General features: G+C 43.3%; 3 protein-coding genes across 4 annotated transcripts in view; 1 reads left to right on the top strand and 2 right to left on the bottom strand.

Moving 5' to 3' along the window:
• LOC108044545 overlaps positions 1-23038 on the bottom strand; it is a 117820-nt gene that overhangs the window by 13713 nt on the left and 81069 nt on the right. For both annotated transcript variants that reach the window (XM_017123588.2, XM_044459502.1), the window contains 4 exons: positions 12272-12377; positions 6419-7117; positions 5086-5202; positions 436-806 (listed from right to left, as the gene is read on the bottom strand). In XM_017123588.2, coding sequence (XP_016979077.2) covers positions 436-806; positions 5086-5202; positions 6419-7117; positions 12272-12377 — 1293 coding nt within the window. The remainder of the gene's footprint in view (positions 1-435; positions 807-5085; positions 5203-6418; positions 7118-12271; positions 12378-23038) is intronic.
• LOC108044548 (heat shock protein 23) lies at positions 17692-18837 on the bottom strand. The gene has a single exon (XM_017123594.2). The coding sequence runs from the start codon at positions 18705-18707 to the stop codon at positions 18048-18050; it is 660 nt and encodes a 219-aa protein (XP_016979083.1). The 5' UTR covers positions 18708-18837; the 3' UTR covers positions 17692-18047.
• Positions 20814-23038, top strand: part of LOC108044547 — a 37057-nt gene continuing 34832 nt past the window's right edge. The window contains exon 1 of the mRNA XM_017123592.2: positions 20814-20847. The gene's annotated coding sequence lies outside the window, so the exon portion shown is untranslated. The remainder of the gene's footprint in view (positions 20848-23038) is intronic.

Genomic DNA, 23038 nt, shown 5'->3' with positions numbered 1-23038 from the left:
GCTAAATTAGACACTTGGAAGCCGGCAGCCTAAGAAAGAGGCAAGATGGAAATACCTGTCCGGAAACGACAAGGTCTCCTCTCGGCTCCTCCATCTTGGTTGCAAGCTCCTCCGTCGAGCGCTCCACTTTTATGGGCCATTCTTCATGCCACGACCTCGCCCTGTTTTATGCATTTTTTATTTATGCCTGCTCATAAAATAAATTTTCCATTAAGAGCCCTGGCAGGGGGGGGAAATCGTTTTCCTTCGTCGCATATATTAATCAAGGGGCCGTAAAATGAAGTTTACTGTTTACTTGGGCTGCAAATTTGCATTTCGCATCACCCCCCCTTTTCGTAATTAGAAATTATAGCCCGCTCTGCTGGCTGGGAAATCAGTAGTGTGTCTGATTTCATTTAGGGGCCATTTATCTGTTTGTTTGCGAGTGCAACTCACCCGTAAATGCGTAAATTAAACGGCAGCGTTTTCACCGATGTCATGTAAATGCGCAGCGAGTTCAGTCGGTCCAGCGACAGCGTGTCCTCATCGACAGTCAGGATGCTGGGGGCTCCTGATCCTGATCCTGCTCCTCCTGCACCTCCCACTCCTCCTCCGCCGCCGGCTCGTGTTGCCTGCAGGCTGCCCGCAGGACCCGCGGAAACCTCGCCCGCCGTGACCCCTGACCCGCTGCCATCGTCGCCGCGGGTCGAACTGTCACCTGCCGCCGGCTGACTGCTGCCGCTGGTCGAGGTGGCCAACTGGGAGGCCGCGATGGTCTCGCGGTTCAGCGCCGCCGATTGCGTTAGCTGCTGCAGCTTTTTAATTTGCTGAAAGGAGAAACACACAAAAAGGAAGCGAGCCCATCGCACGGCGGTTAAATAATGGCTTTCATTGTTGTTCAACATGTCCACATATTCCACTTATCGCAACAAGTGTATGCGTTTGTTAATTTGCATGAAATTTCAAAATATTTTGAAATATTCCATAGTTTGAGCCCCTTTATAAAGCCTTCGAACTAGGGAAGTTCGAAGTATGAAAGTTATATTGCGCAATATTTGCTTCTAAGCACAACTTTTATTATAAATTGGAAAATATTTGATTGAGTAAAATTAAATTAAAATTGAAACTTAGAGCCACTAAATTACTAAGAAATATATATTTTATTTTAGTATGGTACAGAACTAAAGTCTGACAAAATTCCAAAAAAAAAAAATCACAAAAATGTTTGTTTTAGCTATATAATAGTCAAGTTTTAAAGCTATTCTTCATAAATTTTAACCTCATTAAGAGCTGAAATAAATATTGTATTTTTATTAAGCAATGTTAAAATTAAATGACTTTTCTAATTGGTGAGTCAATAGTCAAATTTATTAAACTGTTTTTCTTCAATTGAAGCCCCAATAAAAGCTGAAATAAATATTGTATTTTTATAAAACAATGTCATGGCTAAAATTAAATGACTTTTCTATGTGAGAAGCACAAAATTTAACATTCTGTGTCTTAAGAAAACAAAATTAGTTTTCCAAAGATTTTATTTTCTTTTGTGTAAACTATTTCTTATAAAAAGAATACAAAAATCATAAACTTCGCATTGAAATTTATTGAAAAGCCCTAAGGGGATCCGTTTTTAAATTTGCCTAAAAAATCAAAATAAGCTAAAAATATGAATAACTTTTCGCCTAAGCTATGCTTTAGTTTTCTAATAAAAATAAGATTTTCATTCCCCAAATAAAAGACTCTTATTTGTTTATTTGTTGGTTTGGTCCCAAAGCCAGAAGCATTTTTTGCAAGTGTGGCTGAAACTCGAGAGCTTGTCTGTGTTTCAATATGAGCGATAGGTAGTACAGATAAGACCCCAGTGTATGCCATGTTTATATTTACTCGGCATCCACAGACCTCCGCAAAATCGAGCCAACAATCGGATAAAGTCCGGCGATGAACTTTGGCCGAAATCAATGCCACAGAGGACAAGGGGGGAAAACCGGACGAAGTCGGTCTGCCGCCGGCCATGTGGCATATTTTCAGGATGCCAACGAGGGCAGAATGCAACAGAGAGCGCTGTCAATAACCCGGGCATAAAAATCATAAATTGTTACGTTCTCGAGTGCAGTTACAAAGCCATAAACCGAGGCCAATAAGCAGGGCCCAACTATGGGCTTTGATTTTCGCAATTTGTAATGCGAAAGCCATTACAACGGCTCGTCCTCATCCTCATCCTCCTCTTTCGAATTTCGCAATTTATAATGCAAAGTCCGGCACAGCTTTCTGACCAAGGAGTAGAGTCCTTTACAGCATTTTCGTTACAAATCAAAAATAACATCGGAAAACTCAACGCATTTGTATTTTACATAAGATACAAACATACTGCTGCATAAATGTTCGGGGCAACTAATCGAAAGCGAAAACAATTCCAATTGGAAAAGTTTGTGTAATGGAACTTTTCGGAACAAAAATCCGGAAACTTCAGCATCATCAGAGCATTAAGCTTAGTACGCTGTATGTATGAGTGCCACGCCCCCGATTTTTGCTACGCCCTCGACCTGGTGCTGCCTATTCAAATGTGTGGCATTCGTATGATTTCTTTAAAAGGCGATGAAAAGAAACTCTCGAAAAAAAGGGAAAGAGAGAAAGAGCAGGCCTGCAAAAAGTTTTCCATGTGCAAATTTCACTTGACTTTCGACCCGGCCACGTTTAGCAGTTTACCGGCAAATCACTTGGCCGCCCCCCCATCCCATCCCCAAATAAAAAAGGGGCGTGGTCGTGGCCATGTGTGAGCAAAACTTTGCGCTGCGAAGTTGAGCCATGACTTAGGGTCACGTTTGCAGCGAATACTTTTTGGCTAAGTGATTCGTCGTGATTTGATTTGAATGGGAAGCGCTTTTGTGCTCACTTTTTACCTCCTCGTGCGATCAAAACTTGCAGTCCGACCATACTCCAAAGTGGGTCAGTTGACTTTGCTGGTCAATACACCAACTTATGCAAATCCCAGCTCCCTACTCATGCTCGCACAAGTGCTTTAATCAACTTTTCGGGCTCGTTCGCATTGCAAACATCCAAAAATGAGCATTTTGCCATCCGGAAAAACTTTTTCAATTGCCATTTCCACAGACCGCAAATGGAGGCTAGCCTGTCCACTCCGATCCGCATTGAGATCCAGTCCACTGGGCGTAAATGAAAATTGGTTTAAACCAAATGGAAATGCTATCATACAAATTTCCATTCGGGATTATTATTATCTATCAACATATTGATGAGGATTAGGCTGGCCGCATATTAAAAGCGGTCCCGCAAATGACAATTTATTTGCAAAATTCTTTTTGTTAAATTAGTGGCTTTATGTATGGCAGTGGGTGCAACTCAACTTCAAGTTTTAAAGTTTTCAATTCGCTGAGGGACATTGAATGCCGTAAACGTTGAATGGCCTTGGCTGATTACTTTCACGGATTGCTTGCACTAATTAAACTTGATTGCGCGCGAAAAATTCGATAAACTTGCCGGGATTCGGCTCACTCCATTAAACTTTTCGCCCAGTCAATAAAAACGATGCGAACTATTTGTACAACTTCAGGAAAAGTTCGGCGAATGCCAACGCTTTTTAATCGACCCAATTATGCTGCCAAGTTTTTCCGACTGCGTCAGCTAATAAAAATTTAACATAAATTTTTCTTTCTGAAGCGACTTTCGGGCTTTCGGCTCACATGGCGCATTATATTGAAATGCCATAGCTCAGCTGAACTCTCGCGAAACTAAATTAATTTAAACGCATTACAAACTTTCTCCTTGCCTTCATTTTTCTAAGTTAGCCGTTAACTGTGTGCTAAGCAAAACAGAGTCCACGAAAGGAGCAAAAACTTGTTTGGTTCGCTCGTAAAAGATGAATATTAAGGGATAAGTCAGTCGGCTGGCTAATAGATTATGCTGGAGGTGTCCGGGGGGCGAAACAAACTCGGCACCGAAAGGGAGCTTGCCAATTATCCTCACTTCTTGACAGGTCCATTGAGCGGGGTGGGCCATATTCAAACAGTTGCAATCAACACTCCCATAAATTTGCATACCAAAATTTCTGCCTTATCCTGGCGGGGAACGCCCGTCCTTTCTTTCTTTCACTTTTATGCCGCACTTGGCGTACGCAGAATTCGCCCACGGAATAATACATGAGACGCGAAGTGTCTCCACCCGGATACACCCTCGTCCTGCGCTCTTAAAATCCTCAGTTGAGCCGGAAACAATGGAAACCACAATCTCGGGCGGGGATACACGCTCCCTCCAGCCAGCTGAAAAAATAAAGAAACGCACTTTTCACCGCCGTTTCGAGGCTCGAGATTGGCCAGAAGTGTCTGCTTTTTTTTTCCCGGTGATAAGGAAGTGGTTATCCTTATTGTCCTGCGACAAGGGTAGGGTGCGTGGGGGGGGGTCGCGGGTAAATTGTTTGATTGCCCCTCATTAGCAACACCTTTTCCGACCCAACTGACTTTCGCCGGTGGAGGGGGGGTTGTGGTCCTTCTCTATTAGCTGTTCTGCTAAATGGAGCGTAAATAGGCTTTTTGTGTGGCTCCAGTAGAATAGAACTGAAATTTGGCAGGCTTGATTTTTAATCTTTTGGGGTTCTAACCAATTATCGCTGCAGTAAAATCGGCACGTGGAGCACGAACTTGTCGGCTCAGGAAATCACATAATTTACCTCTCACAGGACACGAAAGCCACAGACAAACCCGAAAAATGCACAACCTCATGCATATCGAAAAAGGTATTCATTACCAGACGGCAGGCTCATCAATTCACCGGCTGCTTTGGAAATCCGAACACGGATTGGGGAGACAAATGTACGTATGCAAATTGCCACCGCCCAGTGACAGGCCAACTACAAGCTAAATAAAAGCCGGAAAATGCCCCACCTTTGCCCTAGTTCGATCGCGTGTGTGTGTGTGTGTGTGTGTTTTCGGGCGTAATAAATCCCCGAACGGGTCGGAAACCCGGCTGGCAAATATTGAATATGGCTGCAGGGTATAAATTATGGCGCCCCAAACGCTCCAATGGCACTCCATACGGGAGTACACTCGGCATAACTTATGCGCAATTGCAGCCAAAGCGTCCTGCCACACTTACCTGTTGACTGTTCAGGGATTGGGCATTCTGCATGACTTTATCCAGGATGCGCAGTATTATCTCCGCGGCCATCTCACGCTCCAGTTGTGTGCCTTTCAATTGCAGGTAGGTGTCGAGCTGTGAAATGGCCAAGGAAACAGAGTTGAGACAACATAATACAAGCACCGATTTAACTTCTATCCCCACCCCCTTTCATTCCTGTTAAGAGGCAGAATGGAAGCCATCCGGCGTGGCTCCTCTCAACTTCTCACGGCAATTCGTTAGCCGGGAAATTTGTGTGCGCATTAAAATGAAAAATTGTTGCTAGGCGACCCCAAAAGGCGAAGGAGACAGCAGGAACTTTTCTTTGACTGCAGTTGGGCAACCGAAAATTGTGTGAAAAATGGCAAGCCGCCCGGCTCAGCAGCTTTTGCATTCATTTGCGTGTAAAAATAGTTGCCGGTCCAAAAGGCACTTGCTCCTCCGTCCTCTCAAGTGCCCGGCATCCAGGTGCAGCTTAAGTGTGTTAAGGGTTTTGCGGACGGAAAGGACCAGGACCTCAAAACGGAGTTCGGAATCTGTCTGCCGAGCTCTGCGGCAACATGATATTACGCCGCAAAGGGAATCGCAATTCCGATTTTGATTAGGCCAATTTAACCAAATCTGTCACATTTCGAAAATGTTATTGCCGTCGTCCCCTTGGTGGCTTTTACATTTATACCCTTGCTAAGGATTATTTCACATTTATACCCTTGCTGGGGATAATTTCACATCTAACAGAGGTTTTGTGAGCCGGTAAAATGGCATTTTGGGACCTATGGAAAATATATATTTCTGAAGAGTTATTCTGAGTGAATTAAGCTATAAATTATCATCGGTTATTCTATCATTATTCTTTCAATATCTAATATTATTTTAAATTGTTTATAATAATGTGCGCGGATACTGCAAATATTTTGATTTTTATATTTAACTAGTTTACTTTTCAAACAAAACTACAAATATGATGCTTAATCAGGATCTGAAGAGTGATTTCTTTAATCGTAATGTTCTGTAGTACTGCTGTATATATTTCTCTAAAAATACTCCTTTTTTAAGTTTTAATAGCTTGGTAATTTTTAAAGGTAACTGGCTCAAAGTCCCTGAGATTGCCGATTGAAATTCTATTTTTGAGCTTGCTCAAGGTTCTTCCTTTATTGCTGACAAATGTACCTGCTTGTAAACCCAACTGAGTCTAACCGGAATCAGAAGGCAATGCTGCTCTCATAAAAGTGATTGGGCATGAATACCCTTCTGAGCTTCGCCTTCCGAAGTCACCCCATGTCATGTCCCCAGTGGGGAATCCCCGGCTCACCTCGTGCAGCATGTCGATGAGGAAGCTTGCCTCGCCGGGCAGGAAGCTGTGTCGCCGCTGCAGGGTGAAGTCGAAGCAGGACTTCAGGATGTTGGAGGAGTTCGTCTGCTGGAAGCCGGCACTCAATGCCAGGAAGCGGTTGTAGATGAGCAGCAGCTCGTCCCTCACGCAGCCCGAGAAGTCGGGCAGCAGCCAGGTGGAGTTGCCCGTGTCCCGCTGCTCGCAGATGCGTCGCAGGTGACCCTCGAATCCCCGCGGGCAGTCGGTGATGATGGGGGCACCGGGGGCACTGGTGGGCCAGTGGATGCCGTACGTGGACTCCGCCGGACACACATGCGCCGCATTTCGCTCGATGACATTGATGTAAACACTCCGGGACACCGGACGCACACTATTGGACACCAGACAGGCGTACTCCGCCGACTTCTGGATGTTGTTGATCTTCAGGATGCTGCCGTCGGGGTAGAGGTCCTCCCACATGGCCGTGCCCGCGTCCGACTGGAAGAGCACCCCGTTGCGGGTCCAGCTGTAGCCGAGCTGGGCGTACCGCTTGATGTCGTCGTTGCCGGGTGACAGGCATCGCACCCGTAGCGAATCCCCCCGCTGCAAGGTCACACTCGCCGGATCCACGCGCAGACGGGGCGGGGACTTGATGTGGATGTGCAGGGAGCGGCACTGCTCCACGCCCCAGTCGGTGACCTGGAGGAGAGGAGGGGGATGAGATACGGTAGTTGGTAAGTGGGGCTCATTAGACAAAGTCTAGTCAGAGGGACTGGCCACAAGAAACGCCCGTCAGCGGCAGACCCGAATGCCATGCGTTTTGATTACTCATATCAACAGAGTCACACAGTGGTGGTCAAGAAAAATATATACTGGGAAATCAGAAATACGCTTTTTATTAGGATTGTATCATTAATCCGAACTACTGTTGATAATGCATTTCAATTGTTAGAGTGATATATTCACATTTCACATAACTAATTCAAATCAGACTAATTAAAAATTGTCACCTTCAATTATGCCATTTTATTAAACGTAATTGTGTATTAAAAGTACTAGCTATTTGTTTAAAAAAATGTATATCTGTATAAAATATTTCTTTTAATGAACTGTAAATTAAATATATATATAATTCCTGTTAATTTATTCCTATTAAATATTTATAAATGGATAATGATGTAAAAAAAATGGCTCAGAACACACTATACGAATGACATGGTTTGTTGCTTTTTAATGAATTAACCCGCATTGAAAAAAATGAAGTAGGCAATAAATTAAATTGAGGCGAAAAACGGAAGTCAGAAGAGTGACTGAATCCGCTCGATTGGTAAGATTACTGAAGATTTAGAAATAATAATAATATCCATATTAAATTTGGTAATGATAATTATTTGGATGACATATTTAGAGCACCCCTGCTGTACGTGCATTGATAACAATGAGAGTCGACTAACCAAGCAGCCAACCATCAACAGCCTTGTCTGAGAGCAGGGCACACATCCTGGTGGTCGGACTCTGGCGATGTCCTTTTCAAGCACGACGGCTCGAGACAAGGGAAACAATTGTGGCCGGCTTCTGTTCGAAGGATGTCAGCCGTCGCCTGCGAACCCAAGGATTTGTTTAATAGACTTATTTGCTAGTCAGGCAGACTTCATCTTCATTGTGTGCTGATTGGATATGACGAGCCCTGATTTTGCTTGGGTTTGCTGTTTGACTTGGGGCGATTGTGAAATGCAGTCATAAATCAAACGGCAAATCTCGGTTCGGCCTGCCGTTGAGCCTCATGTATTAGTTTATGAAATGTAATTTAAAGGCTTAACTGCCCGAACGGGATTGCAAAATGTATTTGTCGTAACAAAATCAGGCATTGAGCTGGGATTAGTATTTGCCTAGGCACTCGAACGGTAAGTCAGGCGATGTCCAGCCAATCCTTCGCCGGTTCAAGGACTCTTCAACCACACACGAGCATGAGTATTTACGACCACTTGTTTGGCCAAGAGGGGATGGCTACTTAAAGCCTCAGTGCAGCCGTGTGGGTTTGAGCCAACCTTTGCATTTATTTATTTCCACGCGGCTGGCAAGCAAACGAATTGTAAACTTGCTTTGTTGATCCTGCCGTTGTTGCATTTCATCCTTTGGGAAAGCATAGAGTTTACACTCGTAAAAATCATAATTGAATATATTTACATTTGAAAAAGTTACTTAAGTGAGCTTTTATTAATGCAAATGTGATAAGGGGCCGATTTGTCAATGTCATGTTAGGGTTCTAGTTTTTAATCCGCCAGTGAAAGATGTTCATTTTCAAATCTTTAGAAGGTCTGTTGTTACACAAGTTGGAATTTATTCGGACTGCAAAACGAACCAAAATATATTAATTTTATAGCCTTTAGTTAAGAGCTTTTATTGAGATAAACTTTTACAGAATATTCAGAAAGTTAATGTCCCCCAAGCACTTTAAATAAATGTGCAAACTTAACATGACTTTAGTCCTTAAGAAACATCAAAATATTCCCTTCTATTTTATTTGACTTTAATTTGTACGTGATTTCCTTAAATTCAATCGTTTAACGAAGAAGAGCATTGGTTTCCATTATTATGATTTTATTCACTTCATATTTACTTTTTCCAAGTGCAGTGGCTGTCGCTTCACAGAGAAAGACCTAGACGTTGCCACACTGTCAACGATGCAGATGGTGATGATGATGAAGATGATGATGGGCACAAGTGTGCCAGATGCTGAGCAAACTTCCGCTTCAAATTTAAAAAAAAAAAGAAAGAAATAGAAAAATGATACAACTAACGAGGGGCGGCATCATTGTCACCACCGTGAAGGTATCGCACTTGTCTGGCTGGGTTTTCCTGCATCCTCGTCTGATATCCAGCCCCACGGGCACTTGGCCTCAGTCGATCCGGAAACATTTAATAGACAGCGAAACGCTCTTAGTGTAAGCCAAAGGTTAGTTGCTTTTTTTATGTCAATGGCGGCTTTAAATTTTCTTTTGCAATCCACACAATCGTGAAATGTCCGTTGGCTTTGCAGTGTCATTTACGACTCTGCAACGTCAACAAATCTTTGCCGGCCACAAAATCCAAATGCCAATTAACTCATTAAGCTGCGACGTTGGCCGACTGCAAAACTTCGCTACCGAGTTGAGCGGTTTTTATAGCCAAATGGTATTTTATTGGCCCGGATAAGTCGCGTCTCATTAACGGGCCAAGTCGTTAAACAACACATTGTGCCCTGGAATGGCTAAACATTCTCTTCTCCCCTCTTCTCGATTAATGAACAACACTCCAACGGAATTAATAGTTCATAAAATAGGTTATTCCGGAGCCACCAGCATTTATTAGGCTAATGGATATTGACAACATTGTGGTTTGGAAATTGAACCACGAAAACCAGAAACAGGCTTAATTTGCATTGCTCTAAATATTTGGGTCGCCTGCTTGAACTGTAATAGTTGTACGACCTTCTGGTGAATGCACAACTCTGACTTATTATAGTAAGCTGATGATACCATCCACGACCAGTCTGTTAATCACGAGAGCACTTAAGCTGCAAAAACAGAAATGGCTTAAGAAGTGGGGCTAATGCAGCCGGCTTTAAGACAGAATCGCTTTGGGCCATTGTGCACGTAATGGACCCAGGACGCCCGCGTTCCCCAAGGCAAATGAATTAATTGCAACAAGGCGTATACTTAATATCAATACATAAATAATAAATGCGCAAGGGCACACGCCCCATTAGAAATGTACGTTCGCTGTGTGTGTGTTTGTATGTTTTGTGTGTGTGTTCCACCGACAAGTTATGGACGTGGACATGCAGTCCTTAGTCCTCAGTCCTTAGTCCCCAACGCATAATGGGCCGTGGAGGCATCGGCAGGCGCTTTATTGACTTGGACCTCGAGGCCGTGTTATTGAAAAGGATTCATGCTCTCGAGTTTTCAGCAAACAGCTGCGAGACGTGGGCACAATCGACCTTCAGGGCCCGAGCTCGGAGCTCGGAGCTCTGAGCTTCAGTCCAGCCCTCCTGATTATCGTTCCGTTGTTGCAGCTGCTAAGCGTTTCGCACTCCCCCCTCCTTGTCCTTATCCTCCTTGCCACGTCGTGGCAAGTCCTGCCTTTGATCTGGCTGCGTCATTACGGGGGAGCAGCGACAATAATAAGTGAGCGGCACGAGGCGCGCTAAAGGCACAAAGCGGCAAAGGCAGCTGAAAATGCTGGCTCCCCCATAAAGAACTTAACAAAATCCCCTCGGAGAGCCTCGGACCAGGCACTAAATACAATGGGCCCCAAGAAACGCCAGCTGGATGGCTGTGGTGCAACAGATGCTGACGCTTTTTGTGGTTGCAGCCCCTAGTTACGGAATTAAAGCGTTCTTGGTCCTTCTTTAATCTGTGAAAAATACAGCAAAAATAACGATTTTTTGTCCCGAATCAAAACCTATTATGCTAATGCCAAAGTTCAATTGAGTTTGCAACAATTCCGAATTTGATTTATACGCACAACAAACGTAAACATTTTATTACAATCTCCCGTGGGGCAGGCAATCAAATTACCATTTGATTTATAACTAACTTCCCATCCATGGACACCGCCAAGTGCCTCGGTCATGTGTCCACGTACTTGGCGGCCAACTTTCTTGGGAAACTTTTCACGTGTACGTACGGCAGGATAACTTGGCCTCTTTTACGGCGGGCCAATATTTTTTACAAGCCATTTGCGTAATATGTTATTACCTAAGCCGTAAAGAAAAGGACCTACCGGATGGCCGGGATCGGGATGTGGGCCCGGGAGCCGGGCAGTTTTGGGTCTAATGGTGTGGAACAATTTAAAACTCTTATTTAGTGCTGGCCCCTAAACCGGGAAAGTCCGGAACCAAAGTTGGGCTTAGAATCATCTTTGGGCGAACGTAAATTCATCCCCGGAAGCCGCAGTCAAAAGAATGTTTAATACCATAGATTAAAATATAATTGGCCACTGAGAAAGACCATTCAAGTGCAATGGATGCCCACATTCCTCTCGGTGAAGCTCTTCTCCCATCATCACTCCTTTCCATCTGGCCGGTCTACCATATTTTAATTAGTCTAATTAAAAGCAACGTTATAGCGAAAGTGAAGAACAGAGCCGTGAACAGAACGCAGCAAAGCCAAATGTAATTATGTGGCCTTCACTGGGGTTTCCCAGACGGATCCAATTCTCGGAATAGCTCTGGCCTACTGCGATATGGCAATTAGACTGATTAGTCAGCTGAAAATATTACGGTCTGTCTGCGAAGGCCTGAAAGTGCCCGGGGAACCGGAATCATTATAAAAATACCACAGGCCCAAGTGGAATTACCAGATCATCGGCTTAGATTAACATATTTTTAATGCTTTGATGTGCACGTGATGGGTAGCATTAATGTTGGCCTAGTTTAAAATTAGATACAAATCCGAGACAAATCAAGGCAGTTGAATATTCTTGTTCAATTGTTTTCTAAGAATTTATTCAGCTAATAGCACAAGACAACAAAATTGGACTTGGTGGAGGTTGCCGTTAGATACTTTTCGTATAAATGTAAATAAAGAAAATTTAAAATTTAAAAATAAATGTATTCCCATTTTTGTGTGATGATACAGTAAAAAATAGATTATTATTTTGCTGTCCGGTTAAATTATAATAGTGAATAAATATCTAAAAAGAAAAATACAAATAGCTAATATCTAAAAAAAACTATTCCTACTCCTACCGAAAAGAAAGCTATTCTTACTCCTATGGAATAATAAAAAAAACCCTTTTTAAACAAAGAATTCAACTGGTGTGTTAGTTTTGTACATTTAGTTTAAAATTCAATTGTACACGATAACTCACCTTACAGCTGTAGACGCCCTCGTCGATCCGACTCGCTTTGGTGACGCCCAGAATCGCGGTGTAGACATCTTTAGTTTCGGGCGGTAGGACAGTGGTCCAGATTTCCCTGAAAAGTGCAGATGAAAGCGTTAGTTAGTCATGCTAATTAGCACTCCACTTTCGGTTTCCGCGAGTACTTGAAACCGATTCGCACAGTGCCAGTCATGCATTAATTCTCACGCCCAGAGCAGCCATATATGCCATATATGCCATATGCCATAAGTCATGTGCCGTGTTCCATGGAGCCAAGTGAACTGGATCATATTGCTGCAGCCCGCTAATTGGCTCACTAATAGCAGCTCACTTATCACGGCCCCATCCCGAAGCTCATTCCCCGAAAGAAATCATAGCTAATGGGGAAACAATCGCGGATGCTGCGGTTCGAAGTCAATTAGCGGGAACATGTTTCATTTTCAAATGTTTTTCGAAATGCCCCGAATGCGGCGGCAGCGCATTGTTGCTAAAATTGTTAATAGTTGTTGGTTTCATGGATAAATAGGTCGGTGCACGGCTGGCAGGGATGTGAACGTGGAGTTCTGGCTGGGATTTATGTGGCTCATCAGTCGAGGGCTTCGGGAATCAATCACACTATTCAGGGGACGGGGGGTGTGTGGTGAAAGTTTCAGTCTCATTCACATTCTTGTCTGAGATAAGCGAGCTGGAATTTGATGACTGAAAGTATAAACTCGCATCCAATTACTCACAGAGGATGAGGATGGCGAAAATCACGGCTCTCGTGTCTGTGACAAGCGATGTGGAATCTTGTAATTGCGAATTTAAATTCAGTTCGTCAGCAGCTTGCGCAAAAGTTGTGCAAGATGTCGAAAATGCTTGCTAAGCCTATTAGGCGTGTGCCTCATAATCCTCCCGAGAGCTGCAAATCGCAGCTTGCGACTGCACCTGCCTCTTTCATAGAGCACTAAGTAAAGCAAACCGAATGCCGAAAACCAAAACCTTCCAGCTGGCAACAACTTAAGTGCTGTTTGAGGTTTTCGTGGCCAACAAACATCTGCAGCTTGCCATTGCCACTGCCACCTGCGCCCTTTCCTTATTTCCTTCCTGCCTTCCGCCGGGTGAGTGCATTTCACTAATAACTTTTACGCATGGATAGCGCTGACGTCACGGCACACACACACACACACCGACAAGAGCCTCGAAAAAGTGCCCAAAAACCGCACTTTCGCAGTGCGGTGGTAGGCTCCTTAACCGCACACCCACTCCACGGCTATTTACAGGTGTAACGTCTAAAAATGCGTTTTCTATGAAATGGGGATTGGGGTGGTGATGGGCATTGGCTTTTGGGCTTTCGCATGCAGAGCACTTAACCTACAATTTACTAATTGCTCAGGGCGGAAGAATGCCTTACCCAGGTCGCCCCCTCCCCTTGGACCGCCAAATACGCACCTTCAAAATCAATTAAATGGCAACGGAAGTAATAACATTCCCAGCAGGAAGTGCGTAACGCTTAAATGCAGCAGCAACAGCAACAGCAGCAACAGCAGCAACATTAGCAACGGCAGCAACACCAAAGCCGTACTAACTACGTCCTCGCCGATTCGCAAACAACAACCGCAAAAACAGCAAAGCGTCCACAGGACTCGTCCCGCTTACAGCAAATGGGCCTAGGCAGGATTGACATCGGCTTTGGCACAATGGCAATGGCGTCCAGGATGTCCAGGGAGTCCAGGAAGCTGGCTAAGCCGCAGCAGCTCCACTAATGCCACTGCATTCCCCGCCGCTGCAACTGCAACTGCATCGGCAACTGCAACTGCAACGGCAGCAACTGCAACGCAGGACTAAGGATTAGTCGCCGCACAAACAGGACCTCAGCGATGCGTTCGTGATGGCCAAAGAAGATGGAGTTTTTTTCTATTGGTAGCCATCTAATATCGGTTCGAAACAGATGAACATTATTCGCTTTGGGTCGTTGGTGGCTGGATTCCCATTCGATTCGCTTCATGGTGTGTGCTCAATTTGATGCCCTCGCAAGGGGTATACCCACACTGAAGTACGTAGTTAAGAAAGCATATCCGAATTCCTAATGCATGTGATTTTTTTTCCATTTAAGCTGTTTGCACCATAATCTTAAAGTTGTTTCAACTTTAAACATATTTATTTTTACGACAGACAGCTGGTATTCGTTTTTAACGAGACTCTCGTTAAAGTGCTTAAAAGACGGAAACGTTCCTTAGCTGATTTTTTGAAAAGCTTCTACATTATATAATTTATTACAATTAGTTATTTAAGAAATAAAGTTAGCTAATTTGAACAAAATAGCACATTGAATTGAAATAAGCACATTGAATAAAATAGCACATTGAATTGAAATAAGGCAGCAATTGAATGCAGTAATCTGATCTAATCGGAATTCAGCTGTTAAGATTTGTTTCCCAAAGGATACTCTATTATCCTGTGCCACACATACAAATCCATTATTAGATTACGCCGATGGTTCTGCCAGGGTATTTCAGGATCCGGTCTCAGTGGTCGCAGCTCCTTTCTTCTTAATGATGCATTTTCCCAATGCGATTTCCCTCACGTAACCATCTCCGTCAAGTGCATTTGGTGCTGGTCCTGCTGCTTCAGGGGCAGCAATGTTTCCTCCCGTGTTCGGCTGCAGTTGCAAAATGCATTTGCCAGTCCGCAGGCCCCCTCTAATCCCTACCCCCTCCCCACACACACACACACACATCCCACCACGGAGTTGCACGCGCTACAAATGGCCCGCAAAATGCCTTTGCGTAGGCGTGCGTGCCTGTGTGCATGTCCTGTAAACACAACTGCAACCCAGCAGATCGCAGGATGCCAGTTCATGACGGGGGAATCCAAATCTGCGCTTCATTTCAGCTGGTGTGCTTTGGTTGCTGGTCAAACAACTCATAACAACTCATTGGCTGTAAAGTTCAATGGAGCAATTACGACGCCACTGCTGGCGCGCTCTTACGATGTCAGCAAACTCTGTTGGACACGCTCCAGCATCACAGATTACCTAACCAGTGATTGTGATGCCAATTCAGCACATTTCCGGAGTAATCTTTGATTTTTAATCGAACTTTTAGGGGCTCTTTGGATAAAGAAGTGGTCAAAGTTCTTAAGCTCTTGGGGAGTATGATAACAAGTGCTTTATTTAAAATTAGGTACTATAGATTTCTTTTAGGACTATGTAAATATATTCTAATCACGTACTTACTTAAATAAAAGTTTTTCTTGACTACCCGATACTTATTAATACCTCTTTAAATATAATATTTTTCCAAGTGACTTTAGATCACTAGACATTTATGTGTCACTCATGCCTTTACGTATACGTAATATTAATACGTATACGTTAAATAGGCTTTATCAAAAGGACTGAGTCCACTTGTCCACAATATATGAAAATTAAAGGTGCATTTGCAGAGATTACTCTTTATTGATAATCAAAATAATAAATACTCTAATGTAAAATGTTTTCTTGTTTTAAGCCAAAGACCAAACTTATTATGATAATGTGTGACTGTTCAGTTTTGCCACCATTGCTTTAAGTATTGTCAATTTAGCAGCTCGACTGGGCGGGAAAAGCGCCGGTGTATTGTGTCCCCTTGGAGGAGTAAACTTTTGTGATCCGACATCGTCTGATGTCACATCAATTTGCGTAATTAGTTGTCGCGGCCTTCACCCACTCGGTCGTGTCGCTCACAAGTTGACGACTCCCCGGGGGATGTGGGATTAAAGCCCGATTGAAAAGTTGGCAGAAACACATTCAATCGGACCGACAATGGATCAAAGGCCATAAAAAATTAGTTGTGGGCCGCATACCGATTTCTGGTGAGCTCTGGCCAGCGAAACATAAAACAACAATGGGAATGGCCCCCGGCGATGTTCGATGTTTTTCTAGGGCTTGGGAGCGGAAGAGCTGCATATGGGCTTTTTATAGGACTGCCTACTTCCCAGTGCTTTAAACACAAACATTCGCACTCTCGCATTCATATGCGGGGTATATATAAAATACGATTCCATCCGAGTGTTTTATGAGTTCATAAAATTGGTGTGTAGGTGTTTATTATCGTTGTGTTATTTTGGTTTGTCCCCGGCACCAATAGCAGGGGAAATTGAAATTGTGAAGTTACTTTTCTGCTGAATATTTTATCGCCGTCCTTCTCCATACTCGTAAATATGAATATGCCACGGCCCGGCAGTCGGTCCAATATCTTAAAGCTGCAGGCGGCATTTCCGCAACCGTAAGTTGATTAGAAATAAGGGAGTCCAAAGTCCGGAGATCCTACAGTCCGTCCCACCGTCCGTCCGTCGGTTCGCCTCATTCAAGGGCCATATAAAAACTTTATTAAACGCAACTACGCATAAAAACAAAACGATGACAAAGTACGCGACCTCGTTGTCCCATCGTTCGGTGGCAATTTTTTCAGATGCCGGGCTGTGGGCTGCGGCCTGCAACAATTCACTTCAAGATGTAGCAAATTTCATTACAATCGTAACAAGAAAACGTGTCTCAACAGCTAAATTGCAAGGGACGGAAACCAAATCAAAAACGGAGAAGGCCGAAGGCCTGATTGGGCTCTTATGAAGTATGCCACACGCCCCGGAGTTTTCAAGTTTTGTTTTTTTTTTTTGGGTAAAAAATTGGGGCAACTTAAGGGTGCAACAGAAAAGATAACCAACACTTTCTGACCTCGTTTAATATTTTACTATACAAGTAAGTTTTAGCAGCACAAAGTACAGTCAGTAATAAGTTTAATTACTGAGGTTTTCCGTTTGGTTTTCTTTAGCTCATGATGGTTTTTCGATAACACCCAAACGTTTTGTGCTCAAGAAACAACTTGGAATAGGGTGAACATGATATCACGAGTATTTTCCCTTTGCCTTTTTGATGCCCCACCATGTTTTCGGAATTTTCTTAGGTCGATAAGCAAACTACATACATATGTCGGTGTCTTTTCCTTATTTTTTTGCTGACTATCTGGGTTTCTTTTGTCTTTTTATGGGCCATGTTGCCTTAGGAAAAAGGCTGAGCGTCAGATGCAGACGAAGAATACACAAAAGGTGTTAGTGAATTTTATTCAAATTTGACGCTAATCAAACGCTGCGTGACAGGAAAGTTAAGAGCAGCGAGAAATCCAATTCGCTTGGGATTTGTAGCCGAGCCGGGTTTTTCCCAGAGGCATGATTTATCCTTGATTTGGGATTGTTTTGGCGATTAGCTGGCGAATATTTTGTGTGAGATTGTATTTTAAATAACAATCCAATGGAATGAATCTTCGTTATCTATTCATTCATCATCCGAAAACCCGAAAAAAACCAAATTAAGAGTGATTTGAATCTATATTAGTTACTTTTTATCATATTTCCCAATCTAAATTTAATACAAAACACCTTCATTTTGTTTTCTGATAAAGTCCTTTATTGGCATGAAACAAAATCTCAAGCGTTTGTCAACTATTTAACGTTATATTGAAGCTATCTTAAGAAAACCCTTGAACAATGTTGACCGCGCCATATTTGCTCACGTTTCGAACGAGAGTCTACGTGCTAGCTATGTAGGAAAATAAGGACAATCCAAGTAACTATTTTCTGCGAAGTACTCCAACGTGCGTGTGCCTGGTGCCTGGGATGTGTTCCGCCCTCTAAGCTCCTTGCCCACCGATCGACTGCCTCTGGCGGCCTAAACGCGTTTGGGTTTCCGCCTCCAAATTGGGAAGAGGAATCTCCAGCCCCGCGCAACCGCCAGACGTCGCCGGCTTCATTTGTCCATCGCCGTGCCAGCAGGACTCGAATCGCCACCATCGCCATTCGCCTCCGCCTGCTCGATTGCCTTGGCCGCCGTGGGATCGGAGACGCTGCCAAAGTAGTTGCCCGTGGGCTCGATCTCGACCAGGCGCTCCACGTCGTCCAGTTTGGGCGGTGCGGGGACCGTAATCATGAGGATCCCGTCCGCGGAGAAGGTGGCCCGGGCCTGGGTGGCATCATAGTGCCGGGGCAGCTTGTAGGATCGCGTGAACTCGCGGGTGATGCACAACTGACCCTTGTCCGCGCGGTCATCCGACTGCTTGCCCTCCACGCACACAGTGTCGCTGTTCCGGGCCTTCACCGTCAGCTCGGCGATCTGGAAGTGGTGCACGTCCAGCACCACCTTGAAGGTGCCCCGGCCCAGGGAGTCCGGCTCGGTGCCCGTCTCGATCACCACGCGTCCAACGAGGCAGGATCCATGGCACCAGGCACTGTCGTCCATCCGCAGGTGGAAGTCGCGGGCGCAGACGTCCAGGTCGTGGGACAGGTAGTAGTGCCTCTGGCGGCACTTCGACTCCCCGGTGGACCAGTGCCGACGCGGCGGTGGCCAGTGGTGGTGGCCCCCACCATGCTCGTGGTCGTGCTCCCAGTCCCAGTCCCAGTGGATGGGCATGGCTCCGACTGCCCGCACTCCGGTTCGTTGGACACGGAGCAAGCGTGTTGATTTTTGGCTTAGGTGGCCAAAAAAACCGTTGCCCTCCGCCCTGTTCGACTCTTACAAGCTAACTGAGTGGGTATGCCCGCCGAGGGTATGGTAATCGGCGGAACTTGGAGCTGCACAACTGTACCTGGCACTACTGCCTCAGCTACTAAACTATTTTTGCCCCGCATTCAATGCCGTTCATAATAACAGTCCATTTTCTATAAGTGAAACTGGTGAACCATTGCTATCAATATATTCAACAACATTCAACCATGATCAGCAGTAGAATAATACTCAAAAATATTCAACAATATTCAACCATATTCAACCATATTCAACAATATTCAACCATATTCAACCATATTCAAAAATATTCAACAATATTGAACAATGTTCAACCATATTCAATACACTTCAACAATGTTCAATATTTTACAACTTTTTTAAGCTTTCACAGCTTCTTTATTTAAAGCAAATACTTAAGATGATATTATGATGAAAGTCTAAATTTGATTTAAATCATAATTTATCAAACTTCGAAGTAAGTTTTCATTAAATCCAACATTATGAGGCTTGACTGTATCGCATTCCTTCAGACCGACACGCGTTTCCGAGAAAGTGGGGCTCAGCCTTGTCCCACCAGCCAAACTGTTTGATCAATACCCGTCCCGGCAACGCTCCAATCAGCCGCTGAAGTTTCGTCCTTTTATTGCACAAATGGCGCCAAGCAGCCGGAATTGGAAAGAGCGACAAGACAGGACGAGGAAAACACTGCACAGCGAGTTGAGCCAGTTATGAGATAATGCCAAATTTTGAAAGGACGCAGTCGGAGTGCCCAGCGAATGGCGATGGTGTCGCTGTCACTAATTGTACCATTGTCACCCCGGAACAAAAAACCAGAGCAAATCCAAGGAAACGAGCAGACGAGTATGGCAGACGCATTGTGGCAAATGAAACTAATGAAAATCGTGACCCCCCACATTGGATATAGATGTACTGAGAAAAAACAAGAATTTGATTTTAAGACATTCTTCCATGGAGAATACAAGTTGGATATAGATGTACTGGGAAAAACAAGAACAATTCTTTCATAAAGAGTACAAGTTGCAGATTTATATGGCGAACACGGACAGAAAAAGGAATACTGCATCAAGAATAAATTATTGTATTGAAAATATATTATTTCGATTTGATTTACAATTTAAAATTCAGATCTTAAAGAGCTATTTTTCTTAGTGTGGCTGGATGAGCACTCAGAGAACTGAATACAGGGTGATAACTTTAAAGTTATATATGGCAAATGTAAATAACCAGATAATTGTTTTGGTTGAAAAGAATAAAATCATGTCGGATTGAATTTCTTGTGTAATCCCATCAGGCAGAATAACCACCGACTTTACACCCTGTATTCGGAGCTTAAGCTATGAGCTGCATTCGATTGTCCTAGAGAACGCCAACGTTGCGTTGTCAAGACAGTTGTTGCCTCTTTGTTGCTGCTATTTTGTACTACTGTTGCCCCGGGTTGAGCCAATTTGTAAAATATATACGAAATATATTTTACTTATGTCTCGTGCTGGGGTCAGGCAATTTGGCTGCTTGCTGCATGGCTGCTGAAATTGAATTTTTCCTTTGGCTTTTAAGCAAGTTTGACAAATTTTCAGAGCCCGGCCAAAAGTGACGGCAACAGTTTCGTTGGTCCCAGCCAAAGTCTTGTTCTTGGCTCGGGAAAAGGGGCCAAGAGATGGGATGCAGGGTTGAAAATTGCATTGACAGGCAGTCAAGCCCTTCCACTTCATAGCGCTGAGACAAATATAGATTACGCAAGTGCTTAGGGTTAAGCCAATATTAGCAGGACTTTCATTTCCCTCTTTAAAAGGTCAATTGGTTTGCCAGCTACAAATTGTGTATCTCTGTGCGAACAGACTCTTACATAGCACAATGTTGTAAAATACGTCAAAGATATGTAGTCCAACTGATTCTCACAACCTCCTGTTTATGGAATTAGCAACAATTTGTTAAACGAATAAAATGTGGCAAAAGTTATCTTGTTTGGCAGACTCAAAAATCAGCTCAGTTGATTTCCGACTTTAAAAGTGTTCACAAGTTAAAAGTAAGAGTTACGACTTAAAGATAATCAAATGAATGAAGTGAATTGAGAAGTTTTCGAAAATCAATTAAGTGCCTCAATATCGGAGCTCAATCAGACAATCGAAGATGGCTCAATGAGAAGTATTTGCTTAGCCGCAACTCTAATAATGGTATTAGTGGCGTTGTGGCTCTAATTCAGCCCTTCGACCTTGTCCCACGCCAATCCTGCGACCCACATTGTAAAGGACACAGGATTAGGGGCGCAATTAATGGCCGAACCCTGGTGGCAGCCATAGATTATTTCACACATGTGTGTACATAACTGCCGCCTTCCAATGGCAATGCGAACGCCAAGGCATGTTAATCAAAGCCCGACCTGGGAGTTTGGGCCCAGTTAGCCGTACTTGCGGGCTCCGTAGCAGCCAGCTTTGGATGCGTTAGCGCCGTGATTGGAAAATAATTGCATTCATTAAGTGGGTTATGGCCTGGGTATGGCTCTGAGCTGCTTTCGATAAACATCTGCTAACTGGGTCACAATTCGGCGACTGGCAATCCAATAGATTAACGGTCGAACGCCTCCGGTTTCGAACTTAAAGGCTGCTTAATGTAGGTATCAACTTTGAATTTGAGTCTCTCTTGATATTGCATTTGGAAAGGTAAACTAGTTAACTTTATTTTGTCTTTTCGGAAGACCATATTCTCCATAATTAGGTTATTAGTTCAAACGTATGGTACTTAAAATATTACGATTTGAAAAAATTACTACATAAATTTATTGGCCTTAAATATCTTTAAAAGTTTGATTACATTTTGTATATTTTTACCTACAATGTTTAAAGGAAAAATATAAAGGGCAGCTTAAAAGGTAGAAATCAGGACAGATTTTTTTAAATATTTAGCTTCACACCTTTTTGACTATGAATATAAACTGCATTTTGAAATAGTATCTTTTTATGTACATATGTAACCATTGCATATGCAGACTGTCTAGGTTTACCAATTGGTTTTAAATACTGTTCGTGCAAACTGATCAAGGGCTAGTATTGGTCCTATTCTGATAATAAATTACATTTCCCTAAGTGAGCAGCTCCGTACGGTGAAATCAAGCATTAAAAATTTACTTACTTCCGGTTATTTTAGTACGCAAAAGTAAAGTCATCGGACGGATTTAATGTGTAGTCGTTTGTATAATGCAAAGTTGGTAAATGTCCAAATGAATGACTTCACTCACTTCACTTTAGTTAAAATATTTACTAATACTTTCCCCTCGTTGGGGGAAACATGTGTTTGCGGCTGTGTACGGCAGTCATTTTTTACACATCAATGCGTCTAAGTGGGCCACGTTGGGCAAAGCGAAGGACTGCCTGCCACGTGGAGGTCCTGCAGCAAGTCGGAATATGTTACGAACATGGGGGATACGTACAAATATGCATAAAAGTAATCATAAGTCCGGGCCACGACTGGATGGGGCTGGCGGAATGGCCATGAAAGGGTCCGAATTGTTCTACCAGCTGGCAGTTGCCGGTTGGGAAACGCATAGTTGGCTTCACAGGATAACACAAACTCTGAGAATAGATTTGGTTATCGATTGGCGGGGAGGAGCCCTTCATTTATTTATTTGAAAGGTAATATACGGATGAACAATCGTTGATTCGAACGCCAAATAAAAATAATGCACTCGGCTATCAGTTTGATAGTTATCTGGTGATTGAATAAGAAGTTATGTATTCTGTGCTTTAACAAACAGAATATGGTAAATTTGTGTATGTTTATGTAATCATACATGAGTTACCAAACAACAAATAAGCGAATAGGAGTTTGTTTAAGTAATTGTTAGGTTTTCTTTATTTTATTTTAGTGATACTCTTATCCCTTAATATTTTGTTTGAATAGAATGGAGAAAGAAACTAGGGCCTTCCTTATGAAGCAAAGCATGCCAAGTTTAAGGTTTCTTAAGAATATTTACATAGAATGTAAATGATTTTCATGCTTCATATCTAAATGATAATTTGAGAAACTCGAATGGTTTTGAAAGCAAAGAAATTATAACTGCCATGAATTAAAGATTGCAAGAGAGCACATTCAAGGGCTGTTAAACTTAAATTTTGGCAACGTTTCGTTGTGTGCCTTTGCCAAAGAATCCTTTTTCCCAAATACTAGAAGCATTCCTGCCAGCGCTTAAATTTTTGTTAATGAATTGCGAACTGTATCGG

The sequence above is a fragment of the Drosophila rhopaloa genome, unplaced genomic scaffold, assembly GCF_018152115.1.
Source record: "Drosophila rhopaloa isolate 14029-0021.01 unplaced genomic scaffold, ASM1815211v1 contig_2, whole genome shotgun sequence".
In the NCBI taxonomy this organism is placed as follows: domain Eukaryota; kingdom Metazoa; phylum Arthropoda; class Insecta; order Diptera; family Drosophilidae; genus Drosophila; species Drosophila rhopaloa.
Note: the sequence above shows the minus strand (reverse complement) of the source record. Positions and strands in the feature narration are given on the sequence as shown.